This window comes from Lutjanus erythropterus, chromosome 1 (genome assembly GCF_056507025.1).
Source record: "Lutjanus erythropterus isolate fLutEry1 chromosome 1, fLutEry1.hap2, whole genome shotgun sequence".
NCBI classification, from domain to species: Eukaryota; Metazoa; Chordata; class Actinopteri; order Lutjaniformes; family Lutjanidae; genus Lutjanus; species Lutjanus erythropterus.
Window position 1 is genome coordinate 8317218 of NC_139317.1, and position 19392 is coordinate 8336609.

Below are 19392 nucleotides of genomic sequence, written 5' to 3' on the forward strand. Positions count from 1 at the left end.
AACCACAGAGTGGGTCTGTGTGTGTGTGTGAGCCTGAGCGAGCCGGTGTGGACTCTGAGCACCAGCAAGCTCCTCTTTATATACATCCCAGCAGCCCACTCGTTTCTTCCTTTGGGCATCCCTCCACACACAGAGCTCCTCTCCCCTCCTACATTCTCAGTGATGACACATTTCCGCAGCTTCCATACCAGTGCACCGGAATAATCTCCCAGAAACTGTTGGCATGGGAACCGGCCGGTGATGTTTGGGAGGGAAGAAGAGGCAGAACATGAAAAAGCAACACTTTAGTGTGGACTGTGAATATGATGAGTAATTGTAAAAATCACCCGGGGATGTTATATGAGCTGACTGATAGGTTGTAAAACAATATAAAATATGGGTATATAGTTTTGTGGACTTTTTACAGTGAATGTTTGGGTGTGATGGTGTCTGACAGAGAGAGGTGAGAGATGTTATTTGCCATATAAAGTGATTTACAGACACAATAATCTTTTTATATGTGATATATTACTCCAGTCTCACTCAAGTTAGAGCTGCAATGATGAGTCAATTAACTGTTTATTTGGCTGAAAGAAGATTAGTTGCCAACTATTTTGCTAATAGATTAATCGTTTGAGTAATTTTTCAAGCAAAAATATCAAACATTTGCTGGTTCCAGCTTCTTAAATGTGAGGATTTGCTTCTTTTGTCTGGGTTTTGGACTGTTTGAATTTGAAGATATCACTTTGGCTCTGGGAAATTGTGATGAGCATTTTTCACTATTTTATTGGGACATTTTGCCAACTAAAAATTGTTTAATCATAAAAACTGTCTGATGATTAATCGATAACGAATCATAACAAATAAACAACAAAAGATTTTAATGATCAACAACCTGCAAACACCGCTATTGCAGAAAACGTCACTGAATACTGTCTGGTGTCGCTATACTGCAAGACAAATTTGAGGCAGGACAATGAAGACAGAGCTGAACTAAGGTCTTCAGGGAGCACTTCAATAATTTTTTTAGTAGTGTCAGTAAATTTGATACTATCAAATGTATTGTTTTTAAATGTGGTTTTTAAAAGTATTGATACTTCAATACTTTTGACGACCTTAGTTGCAGCCCTTATGCATGTTTTATCAAATTACAAAGCTCAGTAAGAAATTTGGACTAGGAAACTTAATGCACTAAGCCAGGCCTATTCAACTCGTAGATGCAGATTCAGCAGAGTTAGATGCAGCCCTTTTAAATTTTAATAGAGGCTGGCTGCAAATCAGGTTGGCATGCGTGTGATATGAAAATAAAACTACTTTAGGACAACTGAACCACACACCGTATGATCTGAACCAATATGATAGTAGTTACATCTTCTTAAAACACCCATATATTGTGGTTGCTGCAATAAGATTATACCTGTTGCACATCAGGCATTTTCTCAGTCAATCCCATTTACAAATATTAGAAATGAGACATGAGAGCTCCCCAAAAGTGAAGCCCAAGTGTCTTGATCGCCCCCTGGTGGTTGGCTGCAGTATAGATAATAAATCCTGCTTCCTAATGTTCATAGATAGGAGGAGGGCCAAACTAAAACATGAAAGTGCACGTTAAATAAATTTTTCCTAACAATGATTTCGGTCATAGTTCTTATCATGCTGATGTTTGTTCAAGTGTTCATTTTCTGATAAGTTTGGCTTTAATTAGTTAGGTTTCATGCCATAATTGACAGCTGAGCTCTCCTCGTGATTGAGTCGGCCGCCTGTGTGGACGGGAACTCAAAAGCACTGCTCCAACCCTGATCACTACTGTGCAGACTCGGGCTCAAAAAGACAACATCACCTTCGCTTGTATCCCCTTTATTTTAATTTCAGTTTTGCACAGTGGGAGGAAGTGGAGACACGACAGCCATCTTCATTTACAGTCATTGGTCAATCTTCATGTTGCGCTCCAGGCTGGTCAACTGCAGAGAAACTCTTGTTGGCTAAGTTAACAACAACCTTCAAAATGTCTCTCTTGAAGCTAAAGAGACATAAAGTTGATTGTGCAAATTGCCAATTCCATAGCAAATGGACTGGCAAGTATTTCTTACTTTCCCAGCTGTAACAAGTAATAAACCGGTGTGTTTATTGTGTATTGAATGCATTTCTGTGATGAAAGAATACAACATGAAGAGGCACTAAAAATCCAATCATGGCCAGTTTTCTGCCAGTTTTCCTGAGGGCTCAGGGGAATGTATCTATTACATTATGCTCTAAGAGTTATTTGTGGCCATTAATTGAAAATATTCTGTGAGGCCCAAGAACCCCCAGTGATTTTCCTATTTAAGTTGTATAGCCCTGCTCTAAATCTTACAGCCAAAACACAAGTGACAAGAAAAGTGAAACTAAGTGGAAGAAGTCAAAGAAGACAGTGACTGGATGAAGTTAGTTGAAATGATATTTATTGATGGCTGAAAGGACAAATGCAATGTAGTTTTCTACAGTTGTTATGTTCTAATGGTATCCAGGTATTCTGGTTTGCTCTGCATTCGTCCCAGACAACATACATCCCAGGTATCAGGAACACATCTAATAACCAGTGCCATTACCCTTGAGAAAAAAAACACTAGCCTTAAGAAGTGAAGTTGGTCCCCGGCTGCTTAACCTCAACAGTCAGTTTGAGTGAAACCAGGTACTTTAATACAGTGTAACTTGAAACTTATAGGCATGGAAGTCCATTTCCGTGAATTTGATGAAAAAAAAGGATCCTATTAAGTCATTATAATTAGAAACATTCTCGAAATAATGACTTAGTCTTGCAAAATAATGGTGTAGTATTGACAAATAATGAAAAGCTTTTTCTAAGTAATGACTTAAAGGATCTTTTTTTTCATCTCATTGGCAGAAATGGGCTTCCATAGATATTTGAGCCAAGACAAGTAGAAGACTACCGCTGACATCCTCTATAAACACATAAACTCAACACACATGGAGTTTTCAAAAGAAAAAAATCGCAGAAATGTACGAGATTTTACACTAGTTCATTGGTCGGTTTCATCTGTACATTTGGTTTGGTTTAACATTTCAGTAAAACTAACAAAACAGGTGAAAACATCAAGATTAATGTCGATTTGACACACTTACTGTTGCACGCAAAAACCAAAGAAACTAAAAATGAGAGAGGGGTCATTACGTACATTGCTAACAAAAACTCCCGCTTTGGTTGGTGCCAGACTTTAGTGGCAGTTCTGCTGAAGCTTATTGGAGATGCATGGAGAAGCATACTGAAACCCGACAACCTCTGATGAAGAAATGCCTCTAAAAGCTGCAAAAATGACGAAACACACTTCAGAGAATAACATGCAGACAGAATTTGTTTATCTGCTGTAATAATAAGCTTCAACAAGGCTGGCACCAAAGTCTGGAGCACAGAAAGTTCATTAGTGATGTAACGACCCTTCCTCCTTTTTTAATTTCACACAAACAAACCACCCTTTCATTAGCTATGCTGGGATTAAAGTTATCTCGAAAGAATTTTCTGGAATTTCACAAGTTATGAAATAGAAAGCTGTGCCAAACAGTAACACCAGTTGTAAGACAGAACTTGAAAATCAATTTAGTCTGTAAACAAAACACACATTTTAATAATCTACCTCACCTTTCCCTCTGTGTTGGATTTTCATCTTAAGAGCCTCCTCTGATTTTTTTTTCTTTAAAGATGAAACATACTTAAGCTAAATTATACATGCGGCCCCTTCACCACCACATCAAACATGTTGAGAAAATCTTAAAATTAAAAAATGAAACAAGTAATCTTTAATGATTTTGAGTTGGCGATCACGAAGAAAAGGTGTAAATCTAAGTGCTTTGAAACTTCTGATATTAAATGAAAACTAAAATCCAAAGAAATGAGGATTTAAGGAAGCCATTATCAGAAAAAAAAAACAATTTTAGCCTTTTAAATCTTGATAACACGTTGTTTAAGTGCTCTAGACAGTGTTAGCAGTAAGGAAGTACCACCTCCAGTGTTCTACTAAATAGCTTTGAGCTAGTTCACATAGCTCAAAGCTGGTCACATACTCACAGGAGGTTCAAACATACAAGAAGCCTCAAACACATCCAAATGATCTATATTCTTCCCGCGACATGCAGATGGATCGTTCAGGGAATTGTTTTTACTTTCCGTGTTAGTGTTCCATTCATTAAAGCTGATCGCTCGATGAAGAGCTCCACTTTGTTCGGTATTTTTCACACAACTGTTTGGATTGATTACATGTAACAGCATCTGTGGCGAGATGCTGCCTCGCTTCATCTACGACTGGGAGTATCAGAGGGAGGGAAACTGAGAGATGTTGCCCAGAAACTGTCACTTTTTCCTCTTCTTGGTCCACGATGATGGTAGTCGGACGAGTCGTTAGCACAGCTGGTCCCCTCTGTCTGTCGCCGCCGCTCCCAGCCGCTGCCGATCTATCCTACCCCTGCTTCTGCTTCTTGAGGTAACGAGCGCGCTGGGACAAACCCATCCCCATCACGTAGCTGTTGAGGATCTTGGCAGGGAGCAGAGCTGTAGTCACCCAGCCCTACAGAGGGAAATTACATGGTCAGCTGGTGGCATTTACAAATAACAGATTAGCATTCATTATTAATTTCCAACCCACAGGAGCAACAGCAACAACTGTGGCAAGCAAGTTTGTGCAAAGGAAAATTCAGGCAATTGTGCTGGTTTAATGTCTGTGCTCTTCTCAAATAATGCCTAAATTACAGCCATTTTGCTCTAAACAGTAGCTGCATATCTCATATATAAATAATAACAAACTTAAATTTCCAGTTCCTGATTTTATCAAAAGCTACAAAGACAATATCTTAGTTTTTTGTAAAAACCTAAAGCTACTACAAGGAGTTTTTCACTGGTTTTTAACTGAAAGTCTCTATTTATTACTGATGTCTCTGTATAACCTTTATTAACAAGACCATCCACAAGAGGATCGGCTATTTCTAGTTATTCTTAATGGTTGCCACAGTGTCGGATCCTTCTTGAAATAGGATGAAACAAGCTTGTGTACTTTTTTTCCACACAGAGTCGCAGTGAGTCATATATTAACCGGTTAAAAAGAAGCAGGAAGAGGTTTTTACTCAGATAATTTTATTTTTTGACTCGATATTCTGTGTTTATTGCAGGGGAAACACGACTGCTTTTGTCCAGGGGGACCTCTAAAAATCATCAAAATGTGAAAGTTCTTTGTAGTAATTTTAAGCCTAGTTCACACTGGACTGGTATTACCTGGGGAGCCCTACAAATTTATAATAATTGCAGAGGTCATCTGTAAGCAATTTGTAAAGTAAAAATTTTACCAGAACACAGAGGTCCTGTGATAATATTAGTCTTGTGTAAATCGGCGTCTTTGTGATTTGGGGTCATTCTTTTAACATCTGTTGTACATCACACAACTGAACAAGTATAAAATCTGATTGTTAATATTTTGTTTAACAGCAGTCAATAGCTGTGCTGTGAGATCAGCTATATTGACATTTATGATGAGTGACGACAGCAGAGAAGGTTAGCTATTTACACTTGTAATAAATGCAGAAAGTGGGTAAAACCACTCTAAACTACATTAATAATGTGGCTACTGAAGTTCAGATGCAAATTGGCATCTCAGTGATTTGGTTGAAATGTTTGTTTTCTGATGTCAAACAACTGAACAAGTACGACATTTGATCGCAGCTCATAATATGTTGAAAAGCAACACCTTTGCTGTGAGATCGGCCATATTGTTGTTTACAATGAGTGATGATGACAGAGAAGGTTAGCTGCAAATATGTGTTTATGCTTGAAATTAATGCAGAATGTGGGCAAAACAACTCTAATCTATGCTATTAATGTGGCTACTGAAGATCAGACGCCCAAGTTCTGAAACGTTGGTGCAGTGCAGAGCCTTGACATCATATCTGGCAGGGAATTTTCCCATTTTTGGTATAAGACCTTGGAGTCATTGAGAGGTCCACACTGACATACTGTCTTCTAGACAGTAGATGCAGCTGTCTTCACCTTTCAGATAAACAAGGGAACAATTTGATAGCAGTGATGTGCCGGCTAAGCTCGGAGAGGTGTTTGTCTTTAGTTTCAGAACAGAGCAGAGACAGCTGTTATCATATCACTGACCCTGCGAGAAATGGGAGGAAAGGGTGCTTAACTGTGGTCTCAGACCTTGAACATTCATACTTTCTGTGTTTGGATTTGCAGACCATTAGGGTAATTCTGTACGCTGTAGATGTGTTGGGTCCTACCTTATTTGGCCATGAGTTCATCACGACCTTATCTGTGAATGTTTAAAGACTATCCCGCAGGACCGAAACTGCAGAACTGAAGGGAACATCAGGGCAGAGCATGTACTGATTATTTCTTCATTCTCCTTGGCCAAGTATTATTAACCCAGTTTCAGCGTAAGACATATTTCTTTTTTGATGTATGGACAAAAGATAAAATTTACAGTATCTGCTAGACAATGTCAGTAATTCTGACTAATAGAGACTTTGCTTATCCTGTGCAAATGTGCTGCACAAAACACAGACTTGGGGGGGTGATATCTAAATCATGACTACCCTTGGTAATACTAGTCCTGTGTTAAAACGGCTAAAGAAAATTGTCATCTCAGTCATTTGGGGTTAAAATTTTTGTTTTCTGATGTCAGACAATTGAACAAGTATGAAACTCTGTTGAAAGGCAGTCAACACCTTTGTTGTGAGATCAGCTATATTGGTATTTACAATTGGCATTTGCAAATGTGTGTTTATGCTCAAACTTAAAGCAAAATGTGGGCAAAACAACTGTAAATTATATTATAAATGTGGCTACTGAAGATAATTAACCCCATGAGAATCTGCCATGTCTCTAATTTGTTAAACAGAAACTCCAGTGCAAATTGCTTACCATATTTTGCCGAGAACAGAGGTCATGTAATAATATCAGTTCTGTGATTTTGGGTTGTGTTGTTCCTTTTTGTTTTCTCTGCACCTTTTTTTCTGCCTCGTTCCCAGCTGAGATTTATGGAGGCTGTGTCGGCAATTATAAATGAAAGTTCAGACAGAACTTTGGGTGCGAATTCAGGGAGCTCATCTCACTACACAGCATGGAGACCCATTTGCAGAAAGGGAAAGCTCAAATTCATCACAAGAGTGAAATCTCAAAAGATGAGATGGATGACATGCGTGCAGGCAGCATGTGGTAGGAACATTTTTCGATCTTTCTTCAGGCTCGACATCATGTCTGGGGGATAATGTCAGTAAATTTGAGTAAAATACAGACTTCGTTCAGGCTGTATGAATGTGCCGCATGAAACACCGAGGTGCTGGGTGGGGTAATTTCTAAATTACATGAGGTCCAAAAGTAATACAAGTACTGTGCAAATAGGGCTTTATTAAAAAGGGACAATCCAATTAATGAACATTGAAATGAATGTAAATGCAACAGAGTTAGCTAAAGGCTAGTTTTCATCTGTAGTCCCTTTATTATGGTAAACTTGTCTCACCGGACAAATTCACCAAGTTTGCATCTGATTTTTATATACTGAGCATTAACAGACAGTTCAGGTTACAGTAATCTGTGTATCTACAGCAGTCTTTCTGCTTTACCGATAATGTCAGGTTTAACTTAACAGACAACAGCATGGTGGTTGGCACCCTACTGTTTTTAATCCTTTATTTTTTAAACTACGGAGAAGTTTTATGAAGCATCAGAAATTGTTCTTTAATTGCCTTACTTACCACATTCAGTGAATTACCTATAGATTTCCTCTTGACTGTACTCTTCATTTCTCAAACCAATTTACTTTACGTCTGAATTTTCTTGTTTTTATAAATGATATATGATTAAGCTGGAGTAGGGTATAATAATGGATAATGAATTTGAATTATGGGTTGAGTTGAAACACTTAAAAAGGGAACATTGACTGTGGTAGAGACGCTCTCCAGACTCTGACGATGATAATGTGATGATGTTCAACTTCATCACTTCATATAATGTTTATGAAAGCTGGTTGGTCAATCTCATTTTCATAGAAGAACATTAATGAATGAAATTTCAAACTAACTTTGTTTGAACTTTTGTTTGAAATGTTTAAAACAGTTAAAACTTAATTGGATTTGAGCTTGCAGTCCAAATCAATTTAGTTTCATTATTGTGGGTTATTTATCATTCCATAGCTTTCCAGAAGCGTTCTTTACGTATTTAAATCTGAATATTGAAATTTTGGTTGAAGTATGAATGTTTTAAGGGTCTAAAGACTGATGTAGGTTTGTGCATGATGACTTCTCAACATATAAACCCTCTAGGCTGAGGGAGCAGAGTGAAGGGCATAAGTGTTCTAACCTTCGTCACTGCTTTTTACTAACAGCTGAATAGGTGTTTCCAATAAAAAAAGAAAAAATAGAAAAGAACACAGATGGAGTTGCCGTTTCATTGTCCATCCATCCGTTTTCTTCCGCATATCTGGGTTTGGGTCTGGTGGCAGCAGGCTGAACAGAGCATTCCAGATATCCCTCTCCCCAAGGTTTCCAGCTCCTCCAGGGGAATCCCTGGGCGTTCTCAGGCCAGATGAGATATGTAATCCCTCCAGCGAGTACTAGGGCTTCCCCTGGAGTTTCCTCCCAGTGGGACGAGCCCGGAAAACCTCCGTAAGGGAGGTTGTCCAGGAGGCCATCCTAATCAGATGCCCAAACCACCTCAGCTGGCTCCTTTAAGTGCCACCCTATGAAGAAAACTCATTTCGGCTGCTTGTGTCCGCAATCTCATTTTTTTTGGTGGAGACTGACTGGTAATTTGAAAGCTTTGCCTCCCAGTTCAACTTCCGCTTCACCATGATGACTCAGCACAAAGCCTACACTACTGCTGATATCGCACCAATCAGCCTGTCGATCCCACACTGCATTTTACTGACAGTTGTGAATACGGACCCAGAGATACTTGAACTCCTTTGCTTGGGGCAGTAACTCATGTTTAATTGTGCACCAAAAATATAAATGAACTATTAAAGAAGGAATCTCTGTCCATATGTACATATGTCCTGTTCAAGAACACTTACTGTGTGTATTACGTAACTGTAGTGTCGAATTTGGTGCAATTTGGTTAGATGGTGGCCAAAGTCCAAAGAAACAAAGTTTTTTTTTCCATGGATTCTCTGAGTCCAGATGAAGCTGTCCATATAAGCCACAGCCATTTGTGTCTGGACTGATTTTCTGCCATTTTGAATTTTGTCCAAATCTGTTTTATAGCCACTCCTCCAACAAATTTTGACCATCTGTCACCAAATTTGGTGCAGAACATCTCTGGACTAAGCAAAGGGTTTCTTTTTCAGACTTTTGATATATAAAGTGTTGTGGAACACTCTGTGACCACATTAGGCAGACATGCGTAGATATGGTCTCTCTCTCATAAGTGACCATGGCAAATTTGATGCCATTTAGCCAATAGATGGTACTGTAACAGCACCATCTAACTATAAAGGAAGAAATCTTGGTCTGTCTGCTGACTGTCCTTCGCATATCTTGATAACTATACATCTAACTGACTTCACATCTGCTAAGAATTCTGCTGTGTCGATCAGATGAGCGATTTTCAACAACACTGTAAGCAGCAACTCTGGGAGCCAAGCAATTGCTCCACTCTAAGTGGGTATGCACTCTGAACGGGGTCTTTGCACAAGTATTAACAAATGAACTATCGCAAAGATGTTTGTGAACATGTATTAGGTTGCAGACTGTAGCTTTATAACAGCCTTGATTATCTACGGGTGAACTGTGGATTATTACTGAGAGATGGACAGAGCTGCACAATTGAAGGGAGAGGGATTATCAGATAATCAGGACAAACACTACTTGTCTGCAGCTTGTGGTTTAGTGACACATAGGGGCCGATGCCAGGAAAGATCCGTGCTGCAGTTATGTTATCTGCACAAAAACACAGCACAGGATCAACAAAGGCTCGTCAATGCTGAATATGATTTATTGAACACCTGTGTCCTGCAATGGACGGTGTTGTTATTTATATGTACATCAATAAACATGATCATTGATATTCAGGTCACCTAGTTCAACAGTATCCAACACGAGATGGAGGAACTGGAAGGTGAAAATGACAGCTGCCCTCTGCAACCTCTGCTAAAAATGAAGACACCGCCTGAGAAATCTGAAGTAAATTTGTGTTTCCGTTTCATTGGTGATGCTCGCGTCTCCACAGAGTAATTACAGCGTTAGGATGCAGACAGTGGAGCATCCCACTCCATTATTTCAGAGGATGTTTACCTTTTGACAGATGCTTTAGCAACTGTTGACACAATATTAATTTAGTGAATGGAGATGAGCAGGTAGGCAGCTCTTTTGTACAAAGTGAAATTGCAGCCTGATGAGGTTTCAGTCCTGTTGCTATGAGAGACCTTGACTATCTTTATCATGACTCTCAGTTTTATTTAATGAGCGTTACACTGTGCCAAATGTTTTATTTCTACAGAGAAACCAGGTCTCTTATCAGTTGTTTTACTCTCATGCGCTCCAGCTGTGTTCACCTACCTGCCAGATACTCAAGGTACATTACGATTGTTCAGCCTGGTTATATAAATGGCCCACAGTATGCGGAGGAAGATTTGGCCTGCGGAGTGATTTTAAGTTCCAACTGGCTGAAGCACTTTCAGCAGATCTTGAGTCATCCTGAGTGGTCAGTGTCGTGTACACGCAGATGACAAAACAGTGAAGGTTTTCACTTACCATCCAATGCAGCCTCCATAACATACAAACATTGTTACTTACTGCCAGGCAGTGAATAAAAAGCCACAACTTCTAGAAAGATAGTAACGTAACTGTACTTGTCTCTCTTCAGCAGCCTGAAATGTGTTTCACTTTGTCTTACAACTAACATATAAGATAGATTGTGGTTCCTTTTAAATTAATTTTAGGTTCAAAGGAAAATTCACCACTTTTTACTTAGATGTCCAGCCACTATTGATTGCAAATGTAGTCAACTGAAGAAACCTCACACTGTGTCCTAACTAGGGCTGCACGTTAGGGGTAAAAGAGTCATACTGCAATTATTTTGACTGAAATTGCAATTGCGATATACAATACAATTATTGGAAGTGATCATTTTTGTATAACAAGTTTTATTTTATTTAAAAAGGAAATATTTTTACTTAAAAAAAACATATATTAAAATCATAACGATGAGAAATTTGTTGGGGACTGTAACAAACAAACATTTCATCTTTCATGTGGAGAACAGGATTTTTAGGCCAAGCTATCTATGCAGCACGATAATACTTTATAAAGCATTATAATACTTTTTTCCACACATTTTTGCTCCTTCAAAAAAAATGGGAGTTTGTTCTGGTTCTACGATTTCGATAATGCACTTAACAACATTGCAATTTTTTTGTGCAGCCCTAGTCCTAACTAAGACTGTCAATTTTTATTTGAAATTCAAATATTTGTTCAAACATGAGGAAAAAAGTTGAGTCAAGTTCAAATTCAAAATTTACAGTCTTTAAGCGGATCGTTTGAGGTAATTTGTCTCACTGTTGGTCTGCTGTATCTATTTATCACTACACCAAGGAAGTTATGTTGTTTGCTACAAAAGTGGAGGACACTAGCAATGAAAGCCTGTCTTGAGCGGACATTTGCGACACCAAAGCAGCTAAGAAACAGGGCAGAAGTAGTTTTAAGTATATAACTAACAAAGCAGTTGCATGACTTTGTACAAAGCAGCTGTTTTACTCCACAACAATAACAAATCTAGTCTCTAGATAGCTTGCCACCCATGTAATGTTAGATATTGTTGGATCAGTGTAACAAGGTTAATAAAAAAAAGAAAATAATGTTTTCAACAGCATTCAAATTAATTTGAAATTCCATTCCTAACTGAATGCAACACAAGCCAGCTGGACTTTTGTCAGAAGCAATATTTCTACGTAGTCCTGCTGCTCTTGTTGTGAGTGCTGCAAAATGGTTCCTTCGTGAAATTAAAATGAGGAGTTATCTGTATGATACCTCCTCATTTAACTACAAAAACTTAGATAAGATGGCAGCCGGCTGAAGGGAGATAGCTTATCAAGATAAATGACTATCAGTAATACCCCCCTTAGCTCTATTGTAAGTCATTGCCAGTAAAGAAACATCTAAATATCATGATATAAAATGTATGTTTCCTGTTTTAAAAGTACAGACGTAGGAAGATATCAAATACTCGCCCATCTTTCACTTTAGAGGTTATATCTCTAGTCTGATCTTAAGCACGCAGTTAATCGGTATATAGTTTGACTAGATAAATGTATTTAACAGATTCAGTGTTGACACAGAGCGTTCAATGGTACGCAGTGCAACACAACAGCCGGACACTCGCACTCAGTTAGGATACGGTGTTCGTGCTGCGATGTTGACAGAGGAAGTTGAGCTCTCCTGCTGCAGAATCTGTTGTTTGTTTTGGATCCAGTGATGTCACAGTGATGTTGCTGGTCTCATGGAGGAACTACAGGCTATTTCAGCTTGGTAGTAAGTATAGCTATAGGGTTGGGTAAGGATACACAGCAACTTGGGCATCAGAGGCTTGTGCGCACTGTTCAAACCAGCTTTGCTTTTTTAAGTCAGCAGCTGTTTTTTTTGTGAACACCTTTACATACTCAGACTCACCATGATGGCGTGGGGCAGGTAACCGTTGGTTTGGGTCTGTAGCCCCACAGTGTTGAGCTCAGCTGCAACGTAGCGCTCTGGACTGGGCTTGTCCAGCGTAGCCCGCCGGATTTTACTGAGCTTGGTTGCAACAAAAAATGGCAGAACGCTCTAAGAAAAGAGAGGGAAACATATTGAGTGTAGAACATTGATGTGTCAACTCTCATAGCTTGTTTTTGTTGCTGTTGTTTTTATTACATTTTTTTTCTTAAATTGGAGACATTACAGTTAAATAGGGCAAAAATAAAAACTATCCCCAATAAATATCATGATGACACTTCCCAACTTCATTACTTACATTAATTTATTTAATTTTTTGTTTTACAACTTCTCTGAAATGATTTGCTTAGAAATGCAAACAAGGTATAATTTAATTAAAGATGTGGTAATTTGCATACATTTCCAGAACAGAAATCTGGACATCATTGGATAAAGCCAGACTCAAAATTCTTGTTTCATTTTGAGTATTAGAGTCGGAGTTTTGTACAGAGTGAGTTTCTGATTTTTCTTTTTATCACTTCATAAATCATAAAATACTGTCAACAGCCATAAAAAAATGTTTTGAGGAATAAAATGTTATGTAAATCAGGTTATGAATGATATATGAACAAATCCCTCTGTAAAAAACCCCTCAGAATACAGATCAAAATAACACTGCAAAGTTTGGTGTGTAAGTGCTAGTGAAGTGGAGACTTTTGGCTCAGAATAGGAGTCATTTTTTAAAAAAATGGCCCTTAGAGATATGCATGATAAAATTCCTTAATTTTGCAAGAAACTACAGGTTATTATGGTTATAAAAACTTCCCCAGTTGATAGACAAAGTTTAATAAACACCTGAATGTGTATTTTGGACGTTTTCTTTCCACTAACTTGAACTAAGACACATTACTGTAGCACAATAGACCAATATCCTGTGGTGTCCTACAAAAGCATTTTTGTTTAAACTGTATTTTTAACTATAGGTATAGGTATTGGTTCATGATTTACCTGGATGATGATGCCTTTGGCCTTGTATTCAGCTTGCAGCCCTCGTGAAAAGAAGTCCACAAACGCCTATATAAGATAAAGGCAGTCAAAACCACAGTTCCAATAAGAAAAGTAATTGCACCAAACATGAAGAAGCCATGAGATTTTGAAAAAAAAAAAAATCTGTCATGCACAAACTAGCGAAGAAGAAATATGTGCACAAACTTCACGTACAATGAATTTTAACAATATTAATGGCTGTTGTAATGAACTGAGATGATCGTTAAATTGAGCATTAAACTAAAGATTCACCCTGGATGGATTTTTAGATTTATCACTTTTAAACATGCATTGCAGAAACCAGGATTTAGTAGATAAACATGACCCAGTATTTAGACACCAGCAAATTAATCAGCTGAAACTGTGAACAGCAGGCTGTTTTTAAGCTAACAAACACACATGAGACGGTTATAAAACATTATGACGCCACATGCTCCTATAAACATTTTTAATTGGTACACTACCTCGGGACCTGAGTTAGTCAGCGACTTATTTATATTCAACAATTAAAACAGCAAATGTGAAAAAAGGCGATCCCTCCCTTTATCCCTGCATCCAAACAAGTGTTAAACCAACAGCTATCGTCATCAGCAGATACATTTTGCCCTAATGTACGATGGTACATTACACAGAATAATTCATAACATGAGAACAAAGAAGGATTTGTCCTCGTGGACCACAGCATATGGAGAGATGTAAACTGTTTATGATGCTGGGATGTCTTTATAGATAACACTCCAGTTAACACTTGAAGAAAAGGTCATAAACCACGTATTCAATTACCTTGGAGGCAGAGTAGACGGTAAGGAGAGGAACAGGGTACATCCCACTGGCAGAGGAGATGTTGAGGATGGCCCCCTTCTTCCTGGAATCACAGCAATATAAGTAAAGGCTATTTTATGCTGAAAAGAAACAGGGAATATAACAGAAAGGGGTGACATGCAATAAACACTTCAAGCTGAGATCAATCCTAGAATGATAAGAGAACATGAAGAACTACGTGTGCTCGCAAGCGGAACCAAAACTGCCTGTTGTACATCAAAGAAGAGCTGTAGATAATGATGATGATGATCAAAGCTACAGTAACATCAGCACCTAAATGTTTACAGCCGGATGATATTTCAGCTCCATCCTGTGCTGCTCTCACAACATAATTAATCTGAACTAGAAATCGAGAATGTTTTGAGACAGAAAAGAAATGTATTTGTATATGATGGCCAACTGAGTGAAGGCTTTCAGACTTCAGACAACATTACCACCAACAGAGGACCATTTGTTAATGTTTAACAGGTGGGAAGGACCTCGTTCATTTCATTCACTAGCAACTAGCTAACTGACTCATAAACGATTCTTTTGGTCCCTTAGATATATTCGATCCAAAAAAAACCCTCCAAACTCCAAAAAAAGTGGTCATATCACATCTATAAATCCGTCTTCTACCTCAGCACCACGGACAGTATTAGTCAAAGCTGCTGATATTTCAGAGCCATGGTCGGGGCTATAGATTCTAACTTGAGGAAACCTCAGTCAGACGGGGATGGAGAAGTGGGACGGCATGTTAACAACGGGGACAGCATCCCCCCCCATCCCTCCTCAAATCACCTACTGACGACCAAAATGACAGATCAGGGTTGTTGCGATATATTGGTATTGACGATGAGTCAAATTAATATCATGTTAATTATACATATGATAATGTAATTGCAAAAAGTAAGAATCCTATCAATTAAAACAATTCGCTAGAACAAAACATATTTAAAATTCAAATAATAATAATTTATACATTTGATGCCACATATTTCAGTGTGATTTGCATATAAGCTTAGCTTGTTTTTAGTTTTTTTTTCCTCTAAACTGGTCAGCTCCTTTACAATCAACTGCTGCTGTGACTGCCAATATGCATTTAATTGCATGCATATAATTAAATCAGGGGTTTTCAAAGTCTGAGACTGCAGGCCTCCCCTCAGGCAAAACTTGGAAATAGGCATCCCCCTCAGTTTATTTGCTTAGTTTTACTCGACTCCTGGATATCTCTGGAATCATGATGGTATTTTATCCCACAGACACCAAACGGTTGAGCCAATATCGCCTAATATTGCTTTGGATAACTCTTGGCAACACCAAACACATGAAAGAGATCTGTCCAAAGGCATTTATTGGTTTCTGACTCTGAGAAAGTGGGGAAAAAAAACAAACATTCCCCAAACTACATCTCTGAACCATCTCTTCAACCAAATCACACACATTTAGGCTTTTTCGATGTGATCTCCTTTGATAACTAATTTAAAGCTGCTAGAAGAAACTTTCATATTGTGTTGATTCTGGAGGCCCCTGTGGACAAATGCAGTAGTGTTTCCACCATAATAACCACAAAATATAATCTCAATAGAAAGCTCCTCTTGCTACTACTCACTGTAACATTGGCTGGAAAAATTCCATTGCTTCAGCAATAACTGCTTCATAATCAGTTAAAAACTTAGTTTACAATAAAAGGGTCAAAATGAGTGTAATTAAAAAAAAATAGTTTCAAATGCCGGGAAACAGTATTATTTGCTTCTTCTGTTCCAGGGAATTACGACTACAGGTACAGAATAACACCCAAAACCACAAGGTATTGTCATTATACTTCTGTTTTTGTGTGAATGAAACAAACAAAATATGTGTTGATCAGCTGGTTAATTAGTTAGTTTTAGTGTGTTGGTACACAGATTTTTTTTTTAAACAACTTGGAGTTAGGGAACCAGGCTAGCTGTTTCCCCTGTTTCCAGTCTTGTGCTGAGCGAAGTGTTTCCCGGCTTCAGTTTCATATTTAAAACACAGATATGACAGCAGAATCAATTTTCTCATCAAACTCTCGAGGACGAAGGATGAGGATGAATCAGCGCATTTCCCAAAATTTCGAACACTTCCTTTAAACATTTTTTTTTTTATTCATTTGCTTTCGATTACATGAAATGCTTCACACATAAAATTAAATTAAAATTTAGACCAGAAGTGGGAGGCAGGCCACTCCAGGGAGGCCTCAAATAGTTTCAGGGGAGGCTCAGTTAATGGAAATGAAAAAATAACATTAGTTATTACATTATTTATCAAAAAGAGATCACACAGAAAAGCCTAAATGTGTGTGATTTGATTAGAGAGATATTTTGGAGATACAGTTTGGGGGGATTTTACTGTTCTTCCCAGAGTCAGAAACAAATAAATGTCTCAGGACAGACCTTTTTATGTATTTTGTGAAGTTTTGCAGGGGGAAAAAAACTGTGGGAAAAAAATCTGTCTGGAGCCACAACTGTAAAATTCTCTATTTTCCTATTTTATTTTTATTTTTGCAGGGGATTTGGCATCCATACTCAGCCTCGGGCAACTTGTGACTAGCCACTGGTAAAATTCAAAGAAAAAGATGGTGAACTGTAGATGTAGGCTATGATGCACCTTTAGTTAAAGAAACATTTTAACATTTCTTTTTATTTAGTGTATAGACTACACATTTTACAATTGGAGATTGTAAGAATCACTTTAGGCAAACAACGATGATAAATGAATATGTTAAAAAAAAAAAAAACATATAGTTTTGTGACAGAGCCACAGGGAACCACTGGAGAGGGGCAAAAGAGCCGCTTGCAGCTCCGGAGCCGCAGGTTGCAGAACCCTGGGATCAAATAACACGATCATGACACAGACATCCAGGAACTGAGCAAAACAAGCAAGTAAATAAAAAGGGGGGCATCTTTTATCAAGCTTTGTTTGAGGCGAGGCTCACAGTCTCAGACTTGGTAAAACCCAATTTAAATCAATGTCGCAGTATTCTTTTTTGTCAAAATTGGTGTATATCAAAATATGGTAAATTTTAAAAAATAATATAGTTAAAGACATAGTTTGACAACTTGGAAAGTGTGCTTATTTCAGGAAGTGACTGCACCCTGTGCAGAAAAAACATCAAACCCAAAGAATGTTATTATACTTATAATATACTATACTTAAGTTGAATAGAGCCAGGCCAGCTGTTTCCCCCAGTTTCCAGTCTTTGTGAGCGTCTCCTGGCTCCAGTTTCATTTTTAACAGACAGATATGACAGCAGCAGCAATTTTCTCATCCAACTCTTGGCCAGATAGTGAATAAGCATATTTCCCAAAATACTGAACTGTTTTCGACCATCATGCATTGCATTACATGAAATTCTTCACGTGTAAAATGAAAGAATTATTAAGATTAGCAGGGAGTTATTCACTTAGACAACACAATTTTATAAAACACTGACATGATATAATCACAATACTATTTCAACTCATTATCACTTATTTATTATCCAGGCACCCTGCCTGCTGCTTAATGCATCTGAGCTGATTCACAGACATCAGTCATGTATTAAATCACTCACCTCTCCACCATTTGAGGCAAAACAAGACGTGTCATCTGGAGAAAACAAAGCAAAGAAACAGAGAGGAGGTGACAAGTGTGAGAAACAGCAAAAGCATCAGACAGACAAAAAGTCTATAAATGTGTGTGGGCTGTGGACGAGTGTGTGAAGAGGTGTGCATCCACATTTGTAAACGTGTGTGTGGGCTGTGTGTGGAGAGGTGATCGGGGAGGGAAGACAGAGAGAAAGGAAATGATAATGATAGCAGAGGGAGCAGTTTAAAGAAATATTGAATGACATAAATTAAGTGCTAAGAGAGTGGGTGGACTTTAGCTGCTGCTGTGGGAACTGACGAACATGGAGACTGGCAACGGAAGTGCCTTACTATGGTTTATGCCACTGAGTTGTGTTTGTGTGGGAGAGTGTGTGGGTGGGTGTTTTTACTGGTCTGTGGGACTGCTGGACAGTGGAACTCAAACTGCATCTGCCATTTGACTCTACTTCGAGTTCCATTTAAGAACTCAAAGGAAACCCAGACGTCATAGGGAGACACACATGTCCACGTCTACAGACTCCCTGTCTGCCTGGTGTCTCCAAATTGACGTCATTTGAAAGCATTTCATCCTTTAAATGTTGCAATTTTAAATTATTGTGAAATTGAGCAGCTTTTAAAGGCAAATTTAATAAACCCGCAGTGCTCATAAGTGCAAAGCAGATCCATCATCTACATCGACACGAGGCTGCAATCACTGCCAAAGGTTCCTCGACTCAATATCAACTTGAAGGGGAAATACTTAAGCAATTATTAAGTTTGATTTGTTTTCTCTTTGACATTAAAACGGTCAGTTTCTGTTGATCAGAGTCAAAAAGCCTTAATCATGTCAATGTTTTAAAATACCGACACTCACCTGGCACACTGACATAATGTTAATGTTGACCATGGTATCGATGAACTGAAACAAGAAGAACAGCAGCATAAGTGCAACTTGAATCGTGTGTTTGCTTGGCCTGGGTGATATGGACAAAATCAAATACCACAATATTTTGTACAAAACACCTTGATATCAATATTGCAGAGGTGACTAATGGTGGTTTCATCAAATATTATCGCAATGGGATTTTTGATAAATAATCACCGGTATTGTGGATTTAATGACTAAGAGGGTAAGGGAAAAAAGTAGAATAGCTAGAAAACAAAAACAACATTTGCACCAGATATTCAAGTCTCATCTGCAGATATTAAGTACGTTATCTTTGGATTTGTTAAAGCATAAGATATTTGCTGAAATGCCAAAGGCTGTTCACCTTAAAGCAAAAATATGCGACTTTTGAAAGATGAA

General features: G+C 38.2%; 1 protein-coding gene across 1 annotated transcript in view; it reads right to left on the reverse strand.

The window, feature by feature from the left end:
* Positions 1-2980: 2980 nt before the first annotated feature.
* The window catches only part of hsd17b12b (hydroxysteroid (17-beta) dehydrogenase 12b), a 33375-nt gene continuing 16963 nt past the window's right edge, over positions 2981-19392 (reverse strand). The window contains exons 6-11 of the mRNA XM_084733539.1: positions 18961-19005; positions 18074-18108; positions 14479-14560; positions 13657-13722; positions 12631-12780; positions 2981-4538 (exon numbers count right to left, since the gene is read on the reverse strand). Of these exons, the coding sequence (XP_084589665.1) occupies positions 4431-4538; positions 12631-12780; positions 13657-13722; positions 14479-14560; positions 18074-18108; positions 18961-19005 (486 nt within the window). The 3' untranslated portion in view covers positions 2981-4430. The remainder of the gene's footprint in view (positions 4539-12630; positions 12781-13656; positions 13723-14478; positions 14561-18073; positions 18109-18960; positions 19006-19392) is intronic.